This window comes from Drosophila ananassae, chromosome 2L, assembly GCF_017639315.1.
Source record: "Drosophila ananassae strain 14024-0371.13 chromosome 2L, ASM1763931v2, whole genome shotgun sequence".
In the NCBI taxonomy this organism is placed as follows: Eukaryota; Metazoa; Arthropoda; class Insecta; order Diptera; family Drosophilidae; genus Drosophila; species Drosophila ananassae.
The window spans coordinates 26,599,656-26,612,249 of record NC_057927.1 but is presented as its reverse complement, the minus strand read 5'-3'; the positions used below and the strand labels follow the sequence as shown (position 1 = coordinate 26,612,249).

The 12,594-nt window shown below is 46.5% G+C and overlaps 4 protein-coding genes across 7 annotated transcripts; 1 reads left to right on the top strand and 3 right to left on the bottom strand.

Moving 5' to 3' along the window:
* Positions 1-563: 563 nt before the first annotated feature.
* LOC6505624 (microprocessor complex subunit DGCR8) lies at positions 564-4,163 on the bottom strand. Of its 2 annotated transcripts, none has more exons than XM_001964544.4 (5): positions 3,431-4,163; positions 2,778-2,996; positions 1,750-2,717; positions 1,439-1,693; positions 564-1,382 (listed from the first exon to the last, which is right to left on the bottom strand). In XM_001964544.4, exons 1-5 carry the CDS (start codon positions 3,648-3,650, stop codon positions 1,095-1,097), a joined length of 1,950 nt encoding a protein of 649 aa, XP_001964580.1. In that variant the 5' UTR covers positions 3,651-4,163; the 3' UTR covers positions 564-1,094. The 2 variants fall into 2 exon arrangements, with proteins under 2 accessions (XP_001964580.1, XP_014760733.1); XM_014905247.3 differs by lacking the exon at positions 3,431-4,163 and adding an exon at positions 3,183-3,327.
* On the bottom strand, positions 3,809-6,656 carry LOC6505623 (transcription factor Ouib). Its single transcript, XM_001964545.4, has 4 exons — positions 6,527-6,656; positions 5,712-6,418; positions 5,545-5,655; positions 3,809-5,486 (listed from the first exon to the last, which is right to left on the bottom strand). The coding sequence occupies exons 1-4, from the start codon at positions 6,641-6,643 to the stop codon at positions 5,318-5,320; spliced, it is 1,104 nt and encodes a 367-aa protein (XP_001964581.1). The 5' UTR covers positions 6,644-6,656; the 3' UTR covers positions 3,809-5,317.
* A 497-nt stretch (positions 6,657-7,153) lies between these two features.
* Positions 7,154-7,815, top strand: LOC6505901 (N-acetyltransferase 9-like protein). The gene has a single exon (XM_001964546.4). It carries the CDS (start codon positions 7,154-7,156, stop codon positions 7,751-7,753), a length of 600 nt encoding a protein of 199 aa, XP_001964582.1. The 3' UTR covers positions 7,754-7,815.
* A 59-nt stretch (positions 7,816-7,874) lies between these two features.
* On the bottom strand, positions 7,875-12,355 carry LOC6505622 (mothers against decapentaplegic homolog 4). 3 transcript variants are annotated; one of them, XM_001964547.4, is made up of 9 exons: positions 11,575-12,355; positions 11,096-11,367; positions 10,521-10,872; positions 10,145-10,387; positions 9,447-10,040; positions 9,104-9,386; positions 8,877-9,045; positions 8,687-8,813; positions 7,875-8,624 (listed from the first exon to the last, which is right to left on the bottom strand). In XM_001964547.4, the coding sequence occupies exons 1-9, from the start codon at positions 11,633-11,635 to the stop codon at positions 8,413-8,415; spliced, it is 2,313 nt and encodes a 770-aa protein (XP_001964583.2). In that variant the 5' UTR covers positions 11,636-12,355; the 3' UTR covers positions 7,875-8,412. The 3 variants fall into 3 exon arrangements, with proteins under 3 accessions (XP_001964583.2, XP_032305490.1, XP_032305491.1); XM_032449599.2 differs by having other exon boundaries at positions 10,163-10,387; XM_032449600.2 differs by lacking the exon at positions 10,145-10,387.
* Between the last annotated feature and the right edge of the window lie 239 nt (positions 12,356-12,594).

The following is a 12,594-nucleotide window of genomic DNA, read 5'->3' as shown; positions in this document are numbered from 1 at the left end:
GCACTTGCCACGCGAAGAATCCGTACTGAAGATACAGATAGGAATCCGCAAGTCAACATCCATCTCGCAGCATGGCTGCTGCGCAGAACACGGCTAACGGTGGCAGGACACTGCGCCTGCGCCGGTCTCCGCTCTCTGCTCTCACTCGCCACGACACTCTCTTCGACTCGCTCTTCGCCAGGATAAATATGTGTGAGCTGTGCTCGTTGGAATGCTATAAAAAAGGAAACGTTAGAATGAAATGAAAATGTAGCATAATTTATGACTGCATCGTCTTTTAAATAATTGCACGCACACACACCCCGACACCCCGACACACCTAAGACCTGCTGCACAGGCACACTCGCTTACGTTTTAAATATTCACATCCACTCCATTCGCCTACCCCCGGCGCCCGCTCTAATAGCCACATAAATATTTCATTTTTGTTGCTTTTTAAACATTTGACAAAATTGGTTAAAGGTCAATGGTGTTTGGAGCTCTTCAAAAAGCAAACAACAGTCGATGAAATGATTAGACAAGATTTATGGGCAAATTAGCAAGGAAAACATTTACACAAACAATGATAAATAAATGGTGAGTGCTCCAGTAGAAGCAAGTTCATAGAAGTCACATGGCTTTAATAATAATTTGTTAATCTAAACATATAGTGGTAATAGCTCTAAAACATAAAATAGTACACAAGTTATGGAAGCTTTACATTAACAATGAAAACATTTCACACAAAATATTCTCACACAAATGGGGGCATAAATGTATATTTAATATATTTCATTTATTGATCGACATGATTCGACAATTTTCAAATCAAATCATTACTATTTGGCATTGTTTATTAATCGATATACTTTAAACTTTAACACGGTTTCGCAGGAAAAATGATCATAATGAGTTGGCCAGAGAAGATTGGCTATTGCCCCTATTTTTGTACAATTTAAGTGATACAAGCCGAATGGAAATCAGTTCATTTGCCTTAAGAGATAGCGTCGAAATTGTCATTAGCACTTTTGATCTTCCGAAAGTAAGAGATTGTGTGATCTTGTCATATTCTAGTTGAGAAACGCAATGTTGTAGAGAGAATTAAGTAGCACTGCCTAAAGCTCGACATTGTTCAGATTGGAGCCCGAGGAGGTTGGCAGGTCAACGTCGCTGGGCGGCACAAAGGTGCCCATGGTGAACACACTCTCCTGCTTGGCGCTCAGCTTAAGCATCTCCGACTTCAGTTTATCCAGAATGGCGTAGTTGGGCTGATTCACTGCCGCCTTGCTTTGCAGGACAGTGATCTCCTGTTCCTCCAACTTCTTCTCCTTGAATGTTTTAATGGAGTTGTTGCCATAAAGGCGCAACAGCGAGCCCCAAGTTTGGATATGCGGATGCAGAATCTTAAAAGAAAAAGGGTCATTATAAAGGATAACCATTAGATGGTTTAGTGGCATACCTGTAGGATGGCCTGAGAAGCCAGCTGCTTGCCTTCGCGTTTATTACGGCAAACCACCTTGGCCGTGTGCTTGCCCACAGTCATTGTAAACTCGTTCTTGTTGTTAGCCGTGCGGTTGATCTCCTGGCTGATCTGAACATCGCTGCCATAGTTGCGCTGCAAGCATGTCACGAGGATGGCATTCGGTGAAGGCTCGGTCGTCTTGTTGCAGAACTCAGTAACACGCGGATCCTCGATGCGAATGTCATCAAAAACCTGATTGGATATGAAAAGTTTTATATATTTTATCAAATATAGTCCGTCCAACTTACAGACAAATCGCTCTGAGCTTTCTTGGCTGTTCCGCTCTTTTGATCCTTGCTGTTTCCAGTTATCTTATCCTTCACATCGGGAATGAGTATTTCCAGAGTTATGCGCGCCGCCTCGGACTTGGCCTGCTTCTTGCTGGTCCCGAAACCAGTGCCATACTTTAGATTTTTCACCGACACTGTGGCAGAGTAGGGTGTGGCGGCATTTTGCAGCTCCTTGAACTCGTAGGTGGGCTGCGTCTTCAGAGCGTGCTGCACATACTCGTGCAGTATGCAAACATAGCTCTTGCCATTCGGATTCATAATCCACTCCCTTCGACCGCGAGGGTTCGTGGATCCCTCACCGGCCGCCGCCAGGATAGGAAATTTAATGAGCTTAGTGCCATCGGGCAACGTTGGCCGCTGGATGTTCTTGATATGCTTCCGATTTTTGGTGAACTTTCGACGGGCATTCCAACTACGAAAGCGTAGCACGCGAATAACCTTGAACTTGAATAGGTTCTGGCAATAGGAGTTCAACTGCTCCGGCGTTACAGACTCTTTTTGTGTGTTTTCGTTAACTGTGACGATTTTGGCACCCGGCATCAGAGCACTCAATGCGTCTGGTTGGGCCTGGGGATCGGGTTGCGCTTCAGTGTTCTCTTTGCCCTCCATCTGCATGGGCTCCCCACCATCCACCGGCTGAGCAGTGCCGGCTGTTGCTCCCGTAAATGGACACACACCGGTTGCCGGAGCCGCTTCCTGTTTTTGCTGCTCCGCCTCGGACTCCTCGTCCAAGGCCCGTCTGTAGTTGAGGCAAGGAATGGCACCTAGTGGCACGGCGTGTTTACGGGCGCTACCAGTACCCAGAAAGTAAGGCCTGGAAGCACAACAAACCCTAGTTTTGCGGTGCAGGAATAGCGGCATGCCGCTGTTATGGGTCACCTGAACCCATCCCTCGGGCAGTACTTCGAAGTGGTTGTGGCGCTTTTCTAAAACAATTAAAGAGTCGATTTTCATCAAAAAGAAAGATGATCGAAAATTGCACTTACCATCTAAGACAGTTTTGAAACGCTGTTCGTATTTGGGCCGCTTGGACTCTCGGAGCTCATCGGGCAACTTCTCATCCAGCAGATTTTCGATCTCCTCATCGTCGAAATCCGAGGAGTCGTATTCTTCCCCCTCGCCATCACCCACATCTTCCTCGTCAGCACCTTCTCCTTCGGCTTCGCCGTACCTGCTGCTGCCCCTCTGCTTTTCGCTGGCGTCGTCTGGAAGTGTTGTTGATTTTGATGGTTGCCATGTAAGTAGAGACAGTCGCTGTTTAGATAAGCTGTTTGTTTTTCAGGAGGGAAACTGAATCGGGGAACTGATCCCCAAGATTCCAAGTCTGCTGAGGCAATAGCCTATACCCTCCCATAGTACCCTCCCATAGTTCTTGGACGCCGAATCAATACCTGAATTAGATGGCCAGGCCATTCGGACAATGGGTATCATGCGCATGGTGATGCTCACTGGGAAAACGAGTCACCTGCCGCTAAATTGTCCAAGGGAGAACTGAGGCTGGCACTTCATGGCTTCCCTTGGCGACGAGCTGCCTTTTATCAGCCTCCAATATTTGAAGAATGATAACGCCCGGAGATGGCCAGATAAGAAATAAATACCCGTAGGGGTGGCTTTTCCTCACTCACAGTTCAACACTCACCTGACTCATCCTCATCGCTGTTGGAGCCAACTTCGTCGAGGACCTGGAACTGTCGCAGCTGCTGGTCCATGGGCTCACTCTGCCGCTCATTGTCCCGAGTCTGGCGCATCTCCTCGATGGCACTCAAGGAAAATCCAGCCACCTTCAGCTCCTGCTCCTCGTCTTCTAGGCGAGGGCGCTTGCGGTCCGGGCCAGCTTCCGGTATATGGGAGTTCTCCATTGGGATTGTGTGCTTTTCAAAGGGGGGCGAGAGTCAAACTAGAACGGACTAGAGTGGGTGGACAACAGTTGTCTCGGGCCCAATCTCGCCAATAACCAATACTGAGAGCATCCAACGACTTGCAATTGATTTCTCATTGGAAGTGCCACATTGGTTAGGCCAGAATCGCCCGCCGTATAACTTTTCTGCCACTGATCGCGATTCTTCCGGTACGGATGGTTTGTTGCTTCCGGCTTACTCTTTAGCGATGGATTTTGTCGCAGTGCATCAGCACAAAACGCCAAAGCAAAAGTGGCCGCTCCAAGTGATTACCGGTGGCAGGAGATACTTTTACAGAACCAAACAAACGAACATATGGTAAGTTAGTACATAACTCTATGAAAGTTCAAAATCATTTAACATTTCTTTAACATTTTCATTTAAATTTTTCGCAACATTTTTTTCCCCATTTTTTTCCGACTCAACTTTTCTGGCAACACTTCCAGAGAAGTCTGGGACGGAGTTGCCAAATATTTATTCAAAATACAATTTTGCAGCCCTGAAATAAAAATCTTTTTACAACACTAAAATTATCTGAATTGAATTTTCAAAATTTATCGCGCGCCGAAATTTTTATATTTCCTGGACCAAGAAGCCACGATAAAATGTAAACATATTTACATAAAATGTAAATATAAAACATATTTTCCATCGGCTTATTGGAAAATACAATTACACTAAACAAAATAAATTAATCAAAACTAAGAAATATCCCTGAAGAGAGTGTTTTAGATCTTTGAAACTTTAAAAAATTAAATCAGTTCGATACTGACTGTTATAAACTTAAAGAAACTGTTTATTTGTATAGCTATTATTATATTATATTATATTATATTAATAACATATTAATAACGAAAAAAATACTTCGAGGCAGAACCGAAAAAAACTAACATGGAAGATTAGAAAATAAAGTTATCTACCACGTATGTGAAAGTTTTATTTCAAATTTATTTGTGAAAGTAAGTAAGTGTATGTGAAAGCTAAAATTTATTTGAGAATGAGAAATATTCCTAGCATGGTCCACTTTAAAGGTGGTCCAAAGATTCCATTACATCAGGCTATATTTTTATAGTTATTAACAATTTATCGTGGCAATTTTAGCTTAAGGTTTGCAGGTCCAAGTTCCTGAGTTATGGAAGCTTAAATACACTCATAATTAACTGAGAAATCGGTGTCTATAGATATGTCCACTAGTGCCTTCATATAAAGATCAATTTCCTGATGTACCTTGTACTATATGGAAAAGATATAATGAATATAGATAAATGCAAATTTAATACATAAATTCCACAGTGAACAGTTTCTTCTTTTAAACCTTTTTATTTGCGTTTTTTTTTTTTTTTTTATTCTCAATTTCCATCTGCGTCCAAGGATCTATGGACTAGTGCCAGTGGACTTGGTCAAAGTCGATGTTATAAACCATGTCCTAAATATCATTAGGCAAAATTACACCGCTTATGTTTTTCTATGAACAGGAAGATCGTCAAAAGACGTTAGCTTGGTAGATCTAATACAGTTTTTTTAAATACGACATTTTGTCAAGCAATATTATCCACACCAACTGAATTTTCTCAGTTTAACAATTTTAATCTAACTTACAGGCTAAACACAGAGCTGAAGGTTTCTCCTCAAGGAATTTGAGCTATTTCCGAGTCAATCATCAGCACGGTCTCCACGTCCAGATCCGACGGCTTGGAAGCATCCTCCTGCATGCTTGAATTCTGGGCATGGGCCTTGGAGCGGTAATGGGCCATCAGGTGGGAGCGTCGGATAAACGACACTTTGCAGGATTCACAGCTACAAAGGTATTGAGACGTTAAAATGTATACAATTCAAGGGTAAGCAATAATCCTACTGAAAAGAGCGTATTCCTGTGTGGCTGAGCATGTGTGTCCGCAACTTCCCACTTACGGCAAAGCTTTTATCACATTCAGTACATTTGTAGGGCTTAATGGATGTGTGGCGGCTGAAACAAAGAAAAATATTACATTTCGAATCATAGGTCATGTAGGAATAGCATACATGCGCTCATGCTGGATACGTCCGCTCACGTTGTTGAAGGCCATATCGCAATATTGACATGGATACGGTCGCTCACCCGTGTGTATCACCTGGTGGCGCCGAACCAAATGAGGTGTGTAGAACTTTTGGGGACAGTGGGGGCAGGCAAAGCTCTTTACGCCGGTGTGCCGTAGTAGATGAATCTTAAAGTTACTGGGACAGGAGAAATGTCTGCCGCACTGCTCACAAATGCAGTCCCTCTTGCGGCGTTCCCGCTTCATGGCCACAGTTTCCTCCTCAGTGAGCTTATTCCAATCAATGCGGGGTTGGTATTTTCCCTTATTGTCGCCAAATATCACAGATGTTGCAGGAGTGGGTGGTTTACTTAGTGCTTCCTTAACTTCCTCAGCTACCACATGAATGTCTACACATGAATCCAGTTGTAACTGGTTCAGCAGTGCCGGGTCTTCCTGCGTCTGCTCCTCATCCAGAGGCACCTCCTCGACCAACTCCACAACCTGGGTAACTGCCTGATCCGGAGCTTCCTCCAAGAAAATACATCCTTCAATTTCATTTATATCGAGGACATCCAATGCGAACGCCACACTGGGATTACTTTGCAGAGTTTTCTGTGTTAAAATGACTCGCTCGCGGAAGCGGATGGCTTCCATCAGGGCCAGTTCGCATGGTCCGCAAATGTATGCGGGAAATTCGGAGCCCCCCAGTAACTAAAAAAAAGAGCGGAATACAGTTTTTGAAAAACAGGAAAATCGTCACAGGCTCCAAACGCATCAAACATGTCTGAACGTGCCAGTAGCCCTGTGTATGATACTCACGAACAATCCCGTTAGCGCCTCGATCTGATGGAGCATTACCGAGTCGGGATCCTGAAACAGGTCCGTCGGCGTTAAATTAAAGATGAATTTTCCGCAAGCGCGGCAATTCCTCGACATTTCCTCACAATTGCTTAGCTGTATCGCGAGTTACCTTATTGCTTTGGCCCGGCCAGGGTTGCCAGATCTTTTCAATAATTGTAAACAGATTTAGGGAGGGGACCTAGTAATACCATCGTAAAAACATATTCATTTTAGAAATTATTTTTTATTTAAAGTTGTTATTTCTTAATATAAATTTTTCTCTTTGTTGTTACACAAATTTTAGTATATTTAATAAAAATGGTTAATTTCAAATCGTTAATGAAGGGAAAACAAATATTAAATGATTATATATAAAAATCATACATTTTTTAATAATTGCGATCATTAATATATTAAAAATATGGTACCCAGAATAGCATCTATAAATAATTTATATAATAATTTATATAAATAATTTAATATTTTTTTAAATTGTAACTATGGGCAACCCCTTAAAATGTAGAGCAATTTATTTTAGTAAACAAAAGCAAAACATCTTATTTTTTAATATTTGGTGATTGTTTTGTAAGAAATCTTTCTTGTGGGATGCGTCTGAATGAGAAAACGAAATTAATTGGTCGGCGGATAGTCCTAGTCCCTTATGAAGCACTCCATGTACCCAAATACCACAAGTGGATGAGCGACGAGGAACTGAGGCACCTGACTGCCTCAGAACCACTGACTTTGGAGGAAGAGTATCAGATGCAGAAAAGTTGGCGCGAGGACAGTGACAAGCTAACTTTCATCGTCCTGGACGCGGAAGCCTACTCCCGCGACCAGGATGAAATCGCAGCCATGGTGGGGGACACCAATCTCTTCCTACATCTCGATCCAGACACCGACCAACAAGTGGCCGAGGCCGAGATCATGATTGCCGAGCCATCGGCCAGGGGCAAGGGCTTCGGACGCGAGGCCATGCTCCTGATGCTCAAATACGCGCAATCCCAATCCCAGCTAAAGCTGGACAAGTTCGAGGTGAAGATCGACATGCAAAACACCACCTCCCTGCATTTATTTAAGAGCTTTCGTTTCGCGGAGACACGTCGGGTGGAGGTGTTTCAAGAGGTCACCCTGGAGCGGCCGATCACGCCGGAGTGGACTAGCTGGCTTGACGAACAAGTGCAGCTACGAACCGAGACCTATTAGAGTGTCCTTGTAGATATACTTTTCAATCAATGTACAAATATAGAGAAAATGTTTAAAAAGTATCCTGTTGATATCTTTCTCTGTTAGGTGTCATCTGAAACCCACCTTAAAGTAATATTACTTTCTTTTATGCTCTGTTTATTACACTTATGTTACATCTACTTATTTTGCTTGCCTTATTTGTGTTGCATTTTACATCATATGTATGTATTTATGTGTGCATCGATGTTGGTTTTGTTTCGCTTGATGGCTTAGCTTGGATGATTGTAATGCTGTGTATGCTTCTTGTCGAGTGTCGTGATTTGCGTGGCAGGAAATGGGCAATGAGCGATTCGCTTGCCGCTTGTCAACTATCAGATAATCGTGCGTCCCTTCCTCGGTCCCGGTCCCGGTCCCAGTCCCAGGGGATGTGTGTTTATAATTAAATATAGTACATAAATCTAGAGGCTTAAGTGCTTTACAGCTGCGTACCTAAAACTGTTCGCTTATTTCAATTTTTTATAAAAATCATTATTAAATAATCAAAGGCAAACTATAATCGTGTTCAGAATTGCAAATTATAAACTGAAAATCCGCTTCGTAGCTGCTGGCCAAACTATATCATGCATTGTGGCCCGATAATAAATATGTTTGTGTGCATTAGCTTCTGCTGGTGGTGTCTATGTGGTCGCTCGTGGGCCATCGATGGGCATGGCGTGGAGCACCTCGTCCAGTAGCTGCAGGGCTCTGTGGAGGTGCACTTCGATCCAGCAGGGAGTCTCCTTGATCGACTGCCTCGGGTAGTCGGGACCCCAGCCCTTGACGAAGCTCAGGCGTAGGATGCAGAGTCGCCGCAAGTCGTCCACTCCAATGCCAGCCGCCGCCGTAATGCCTAGAATTGGGAATAAATATAATATACTTTGTGTACTTTATGAAATATACTTTGTTACTCACTTCTTCCGCCTCCACCCATCTGCTGGTTGGCCACTCCGGCCACTGCGGCCGCCTGAGCCGCCGCCGCTGCCTGGGCATTCGTGGCTAGAGAATGCATTTGTTGGTGGCACTGGCGCAGGTCAAATACCTGCAAGATCGTGATCAATGTTAAGGCATTTGAATAAGTTTGGAATAATTATAATAATCTTGCCTTTATGCACGCCGCCGGGTAAATCTTGTGCACAGCATCGCCGGGCGTGCGACCCGCCTCACGATCCAGGTAATAGCTTTGTACGAACACCGAGTTGTCGCTGAGGCAGCGCAACCACACATCCCCCTCTCCGCGCAGATCCAACTGCACGCCCTTGCCAATATGTAGCCTGGAAAATAAAAACAGATATTAGTTCCAATCTACTGTCTCCAATGAGATCTACTCACCTGGCGCGTTCCGACTGCTCGGTCCGATGGACATTGCTGAGGGCCCCTAGGCAGAAGCGATTCCCCCCGGATGGATCCACATAGCCGTCAATGATTACGTTCGGCTTGGCCGAGGGCACCTTGAACGTCTCACCCACCTGAGTGTCCAGTTCGAAGTAAGCAATGGAGCACCAGTACTCGGGTGGCGGTTGGCGCGAAAGCAGGCGCGGTTGCTGCTGCTGTGATTGCTGCTGCGGCGGGGTTTGTTGCGGAGATCCTAGTTCGCCCGGTAACGACGAGTTCCCTGAGTACATATACAAGTTATTATTAAGGATTCAATCAGTCAGGACGCAAGTTCACTTACAAAAGGCACCCGGCAGTGAGCGCGGATCGGGCGGCTGCATAGACTGAGTATAGCTGAGGGTGTTGGGACCTGCCCAGGTCTGAGCTGCTCCACTTCCCCCGCTGGCCTGAGCTCCTCCAGAGCCGGCATTGGCCTGAACTCCCGCAGCCGCTTGTTGTTGCTGCTGTGAGGCAGTCGGCGCTGCTCCGAAGACACTGCCTCCTCCACTGGGGCCTGCTCCCGCGGATCCCGGCTGCGAAACATAGCCATTCTGCTGGGCGTGCACGGGCTGTGGAACGGATCCTCCACCTCCAGCTGCACTGGAGCCCTGCATCTGACTTCCTGTCGGTGGCTGGCCATAGTATGGCCCTCCATTCCCGGCTCCACCGCTGGCGTTGACACCACCGTTTGGCACGCCGCCCGGCGGCTGTTGCTGTTGTTGCTGCTGCTGCTGTTGCATGACCATGGCGGAGGCGGGATCAGTGGGTGAGTTGGTCTGGGCGTGGTGCACCCCATTGCCCTGGGGATTTTGGCTCTGCTGGGGCGGAGGTGGCGGGGCCATCACAGGGCCAGTATTCATGGGGCCAGGCATGCCCGGCATGCCATGAGGTACAGCTGAAAAAAAGAAAAATCCATTAATATAGAAAATAAATTGTAAAAACAATACTTTAAACTAATTTTAATACAAAATAATACAAAAAATAATCGCCTGATCTTACAAAGCGTGAGGGCAGCACCTTGGGATTGGGACTGAGGCTGCTGCTGTGGCTGTTGCTGCTGGGGGGGCGGCGGGGGTTGCTGCTGCGGCTGGGGCTGGGACTGTTGTTGTGGGGGCTGGCCGAGCCGCGGTGGCGGCGGCACCATCCATGAACTCCGCGACCCAACCACCCCATCTGGCGGCTCAATTTTTGGTATTGTTCGCCCGGTGGGGAACATCGCACTCATGGGATTCCCGTCGCCAACTAGGCGGAAGTAACACAAAAATACAAACGAAAAAGAAAAAGAAACAAACGCAAAAAAACAAATATAAGTAAGGTAAGAACTGATAAGAAAATCAAAAACCACAAGGACGATGAGTAGCGTTGGATGACCTACCATATTCAGCGGGTCCTTGGGCGTATCCATAGCCCGGGCCCACCATCTGCGTGGGGTGGTGTTGAATCGTGCCGATGTCGTTGCCATCGATGTCCATGCCGCCAACTAGGGGGCCCGCTGAGTATTCGTCCTTCACGAGGCGACTGGGCCCGGACTGCAGACTGAGGCCGGACAGATCGATGCCCGGCGAGACGACGCGCTCGTAGTGGTAGGGATTCACGCACACAGAGTCGCACTTGAGATCAAAGGCGAAGGCGCAGTACTTGACATGCTTCAGCTCGTTCTTGTGCAGATCCGGCCAGCGCCAGATCCGGGCGTAGATCACGTGCGGAAACCCTTTCCGACCGGCGACCTAAAAGATGATAAGAATTAGTTATTTTTGTAAGGTGACTTATTCGTAGATTTCTCCCAAACAAATAGCATAACCCGAAAATCCACATAGCTGCCACTATACCGGAAGTTTGGCGAGCAAACAAAGCCGGTCACCCGTTTCTGATAAGACCAGCGCGCTTGCCAGCCCCTGAACATTAGAGACCTGAGTCACCCGATCGTCCGAGAATCCAAATCCATCTCACCTGCAGGCGACCATCAAGTGTTCGCTGGATGGTCACGCACTTGCTGGGGTGTGCGCCGTTTGTGGTAATGGCCGTGATCAGCGAGTCCAGTTCGTCGCGCTTCTCCTTCAGCTTCTTCACCAGCGACTCAATGGCGCGCTTTGCGAAGCCCTCGCTCTCCCCGCCCTGCCGGTGGCACATCAGCGAGTGGACGATGCTCAGGCAGGCGTCCGCCGATGTTGGGGCGTTTGAGGGCGGTGGGGGTGGCATCTGGACCATGTCCCGGACGATGACTGGAAAGGAATTGGGTGAATTATTGAATATTTGGTAAAGTAAGAATAAAAGGGTTTGGGGAATGAACGACGTGGTTTCGGAAATCTTCACCAAGAGACAAGAAAGAAAAGTAATTTCAAGGATATTTGAAAATTGGAAAGTCCTGAATTTTAGGAACATGCTGCACACATGTCGTTCAGCCCAACCCACTGAGACCATGCACTTACTGTCCTGCGGAGCTACGGCGCCGTACATGTGGGCGGGCGGTCCCGCCCCGGGGCCGCCCATGCCAAAGTCCTGGGCAATGCCCAGGCCACCGCGTGCATGGGCATCCACTGCGGCGTAGTTGCTGTCGCCTGGTCCGCAACCTGTAACCCTCGACCGTATGTGCTATACGGCTCGGCTGCACGGCTCTCAGCGCCGGAAAACGAAGACGAAGACACCAAAAACAAAGGCGGCGGGCACGCGAATGTGAGCACAAAACAAACCGCGAACAGCCAAACTGAACTCCGGGCTCTGTCGGTGTGTGTGTGTGGTTTGAGTGTGTTTGTGCGGTGTGGGTCTTGGGGGGTGTTCCGCACACAGACAGGCGCGCAGTTTATCGTGAACTCTCACCAAGTTGGCGTAATTACAGCACTGGCTGCTGCTCTGCCGTTCGGCTGCTTTTCCTTGCGAAAACTCTCCCCCTCCTACCACCGCGAAATCCCTTTCTTTGCCTTCCTACCCAACCAATCTTGCGCACACATTCACACAATCGGTCGCACACAAACACAAACGCACTGCAGCTAGCTAGACTCCGATCGCTGTTTGTTTATTTCGCTTCCGGCCACTTCTTAGTTGCTTCATTAACAGCTTTTATTATTTGTACTGTGGGTGCTCATCGAGAACGGCGTAGAACACAATTTTCCGCAAAAACCAATCCAGTTTTCCACCCAATTTGCTTTTCGTGCTCTTTCTCTTTCTCTTTTCCCGAGTCAGTGATGGCACTTTTAGAATGTCCAACACTGGCAGAGCCAGCCCTCAGGGTTGTCACATAGCTGCATAGCAAATATGAACTTCCAATAAGTAGATAGTGAATAAAAATAGTTGTTAAAATAGTTGTACTGTTAATTCAATATAAATACAAATTTTGGCTTTAAATAAGATTTATGGGTACAGGTAATTTACATAAAACCCTGTATAAGATGTTTTTATTTTAAATTAGCTAGACATAGCTTAAAAAAAGCCAATGTGGCGGCTGTGGCTAC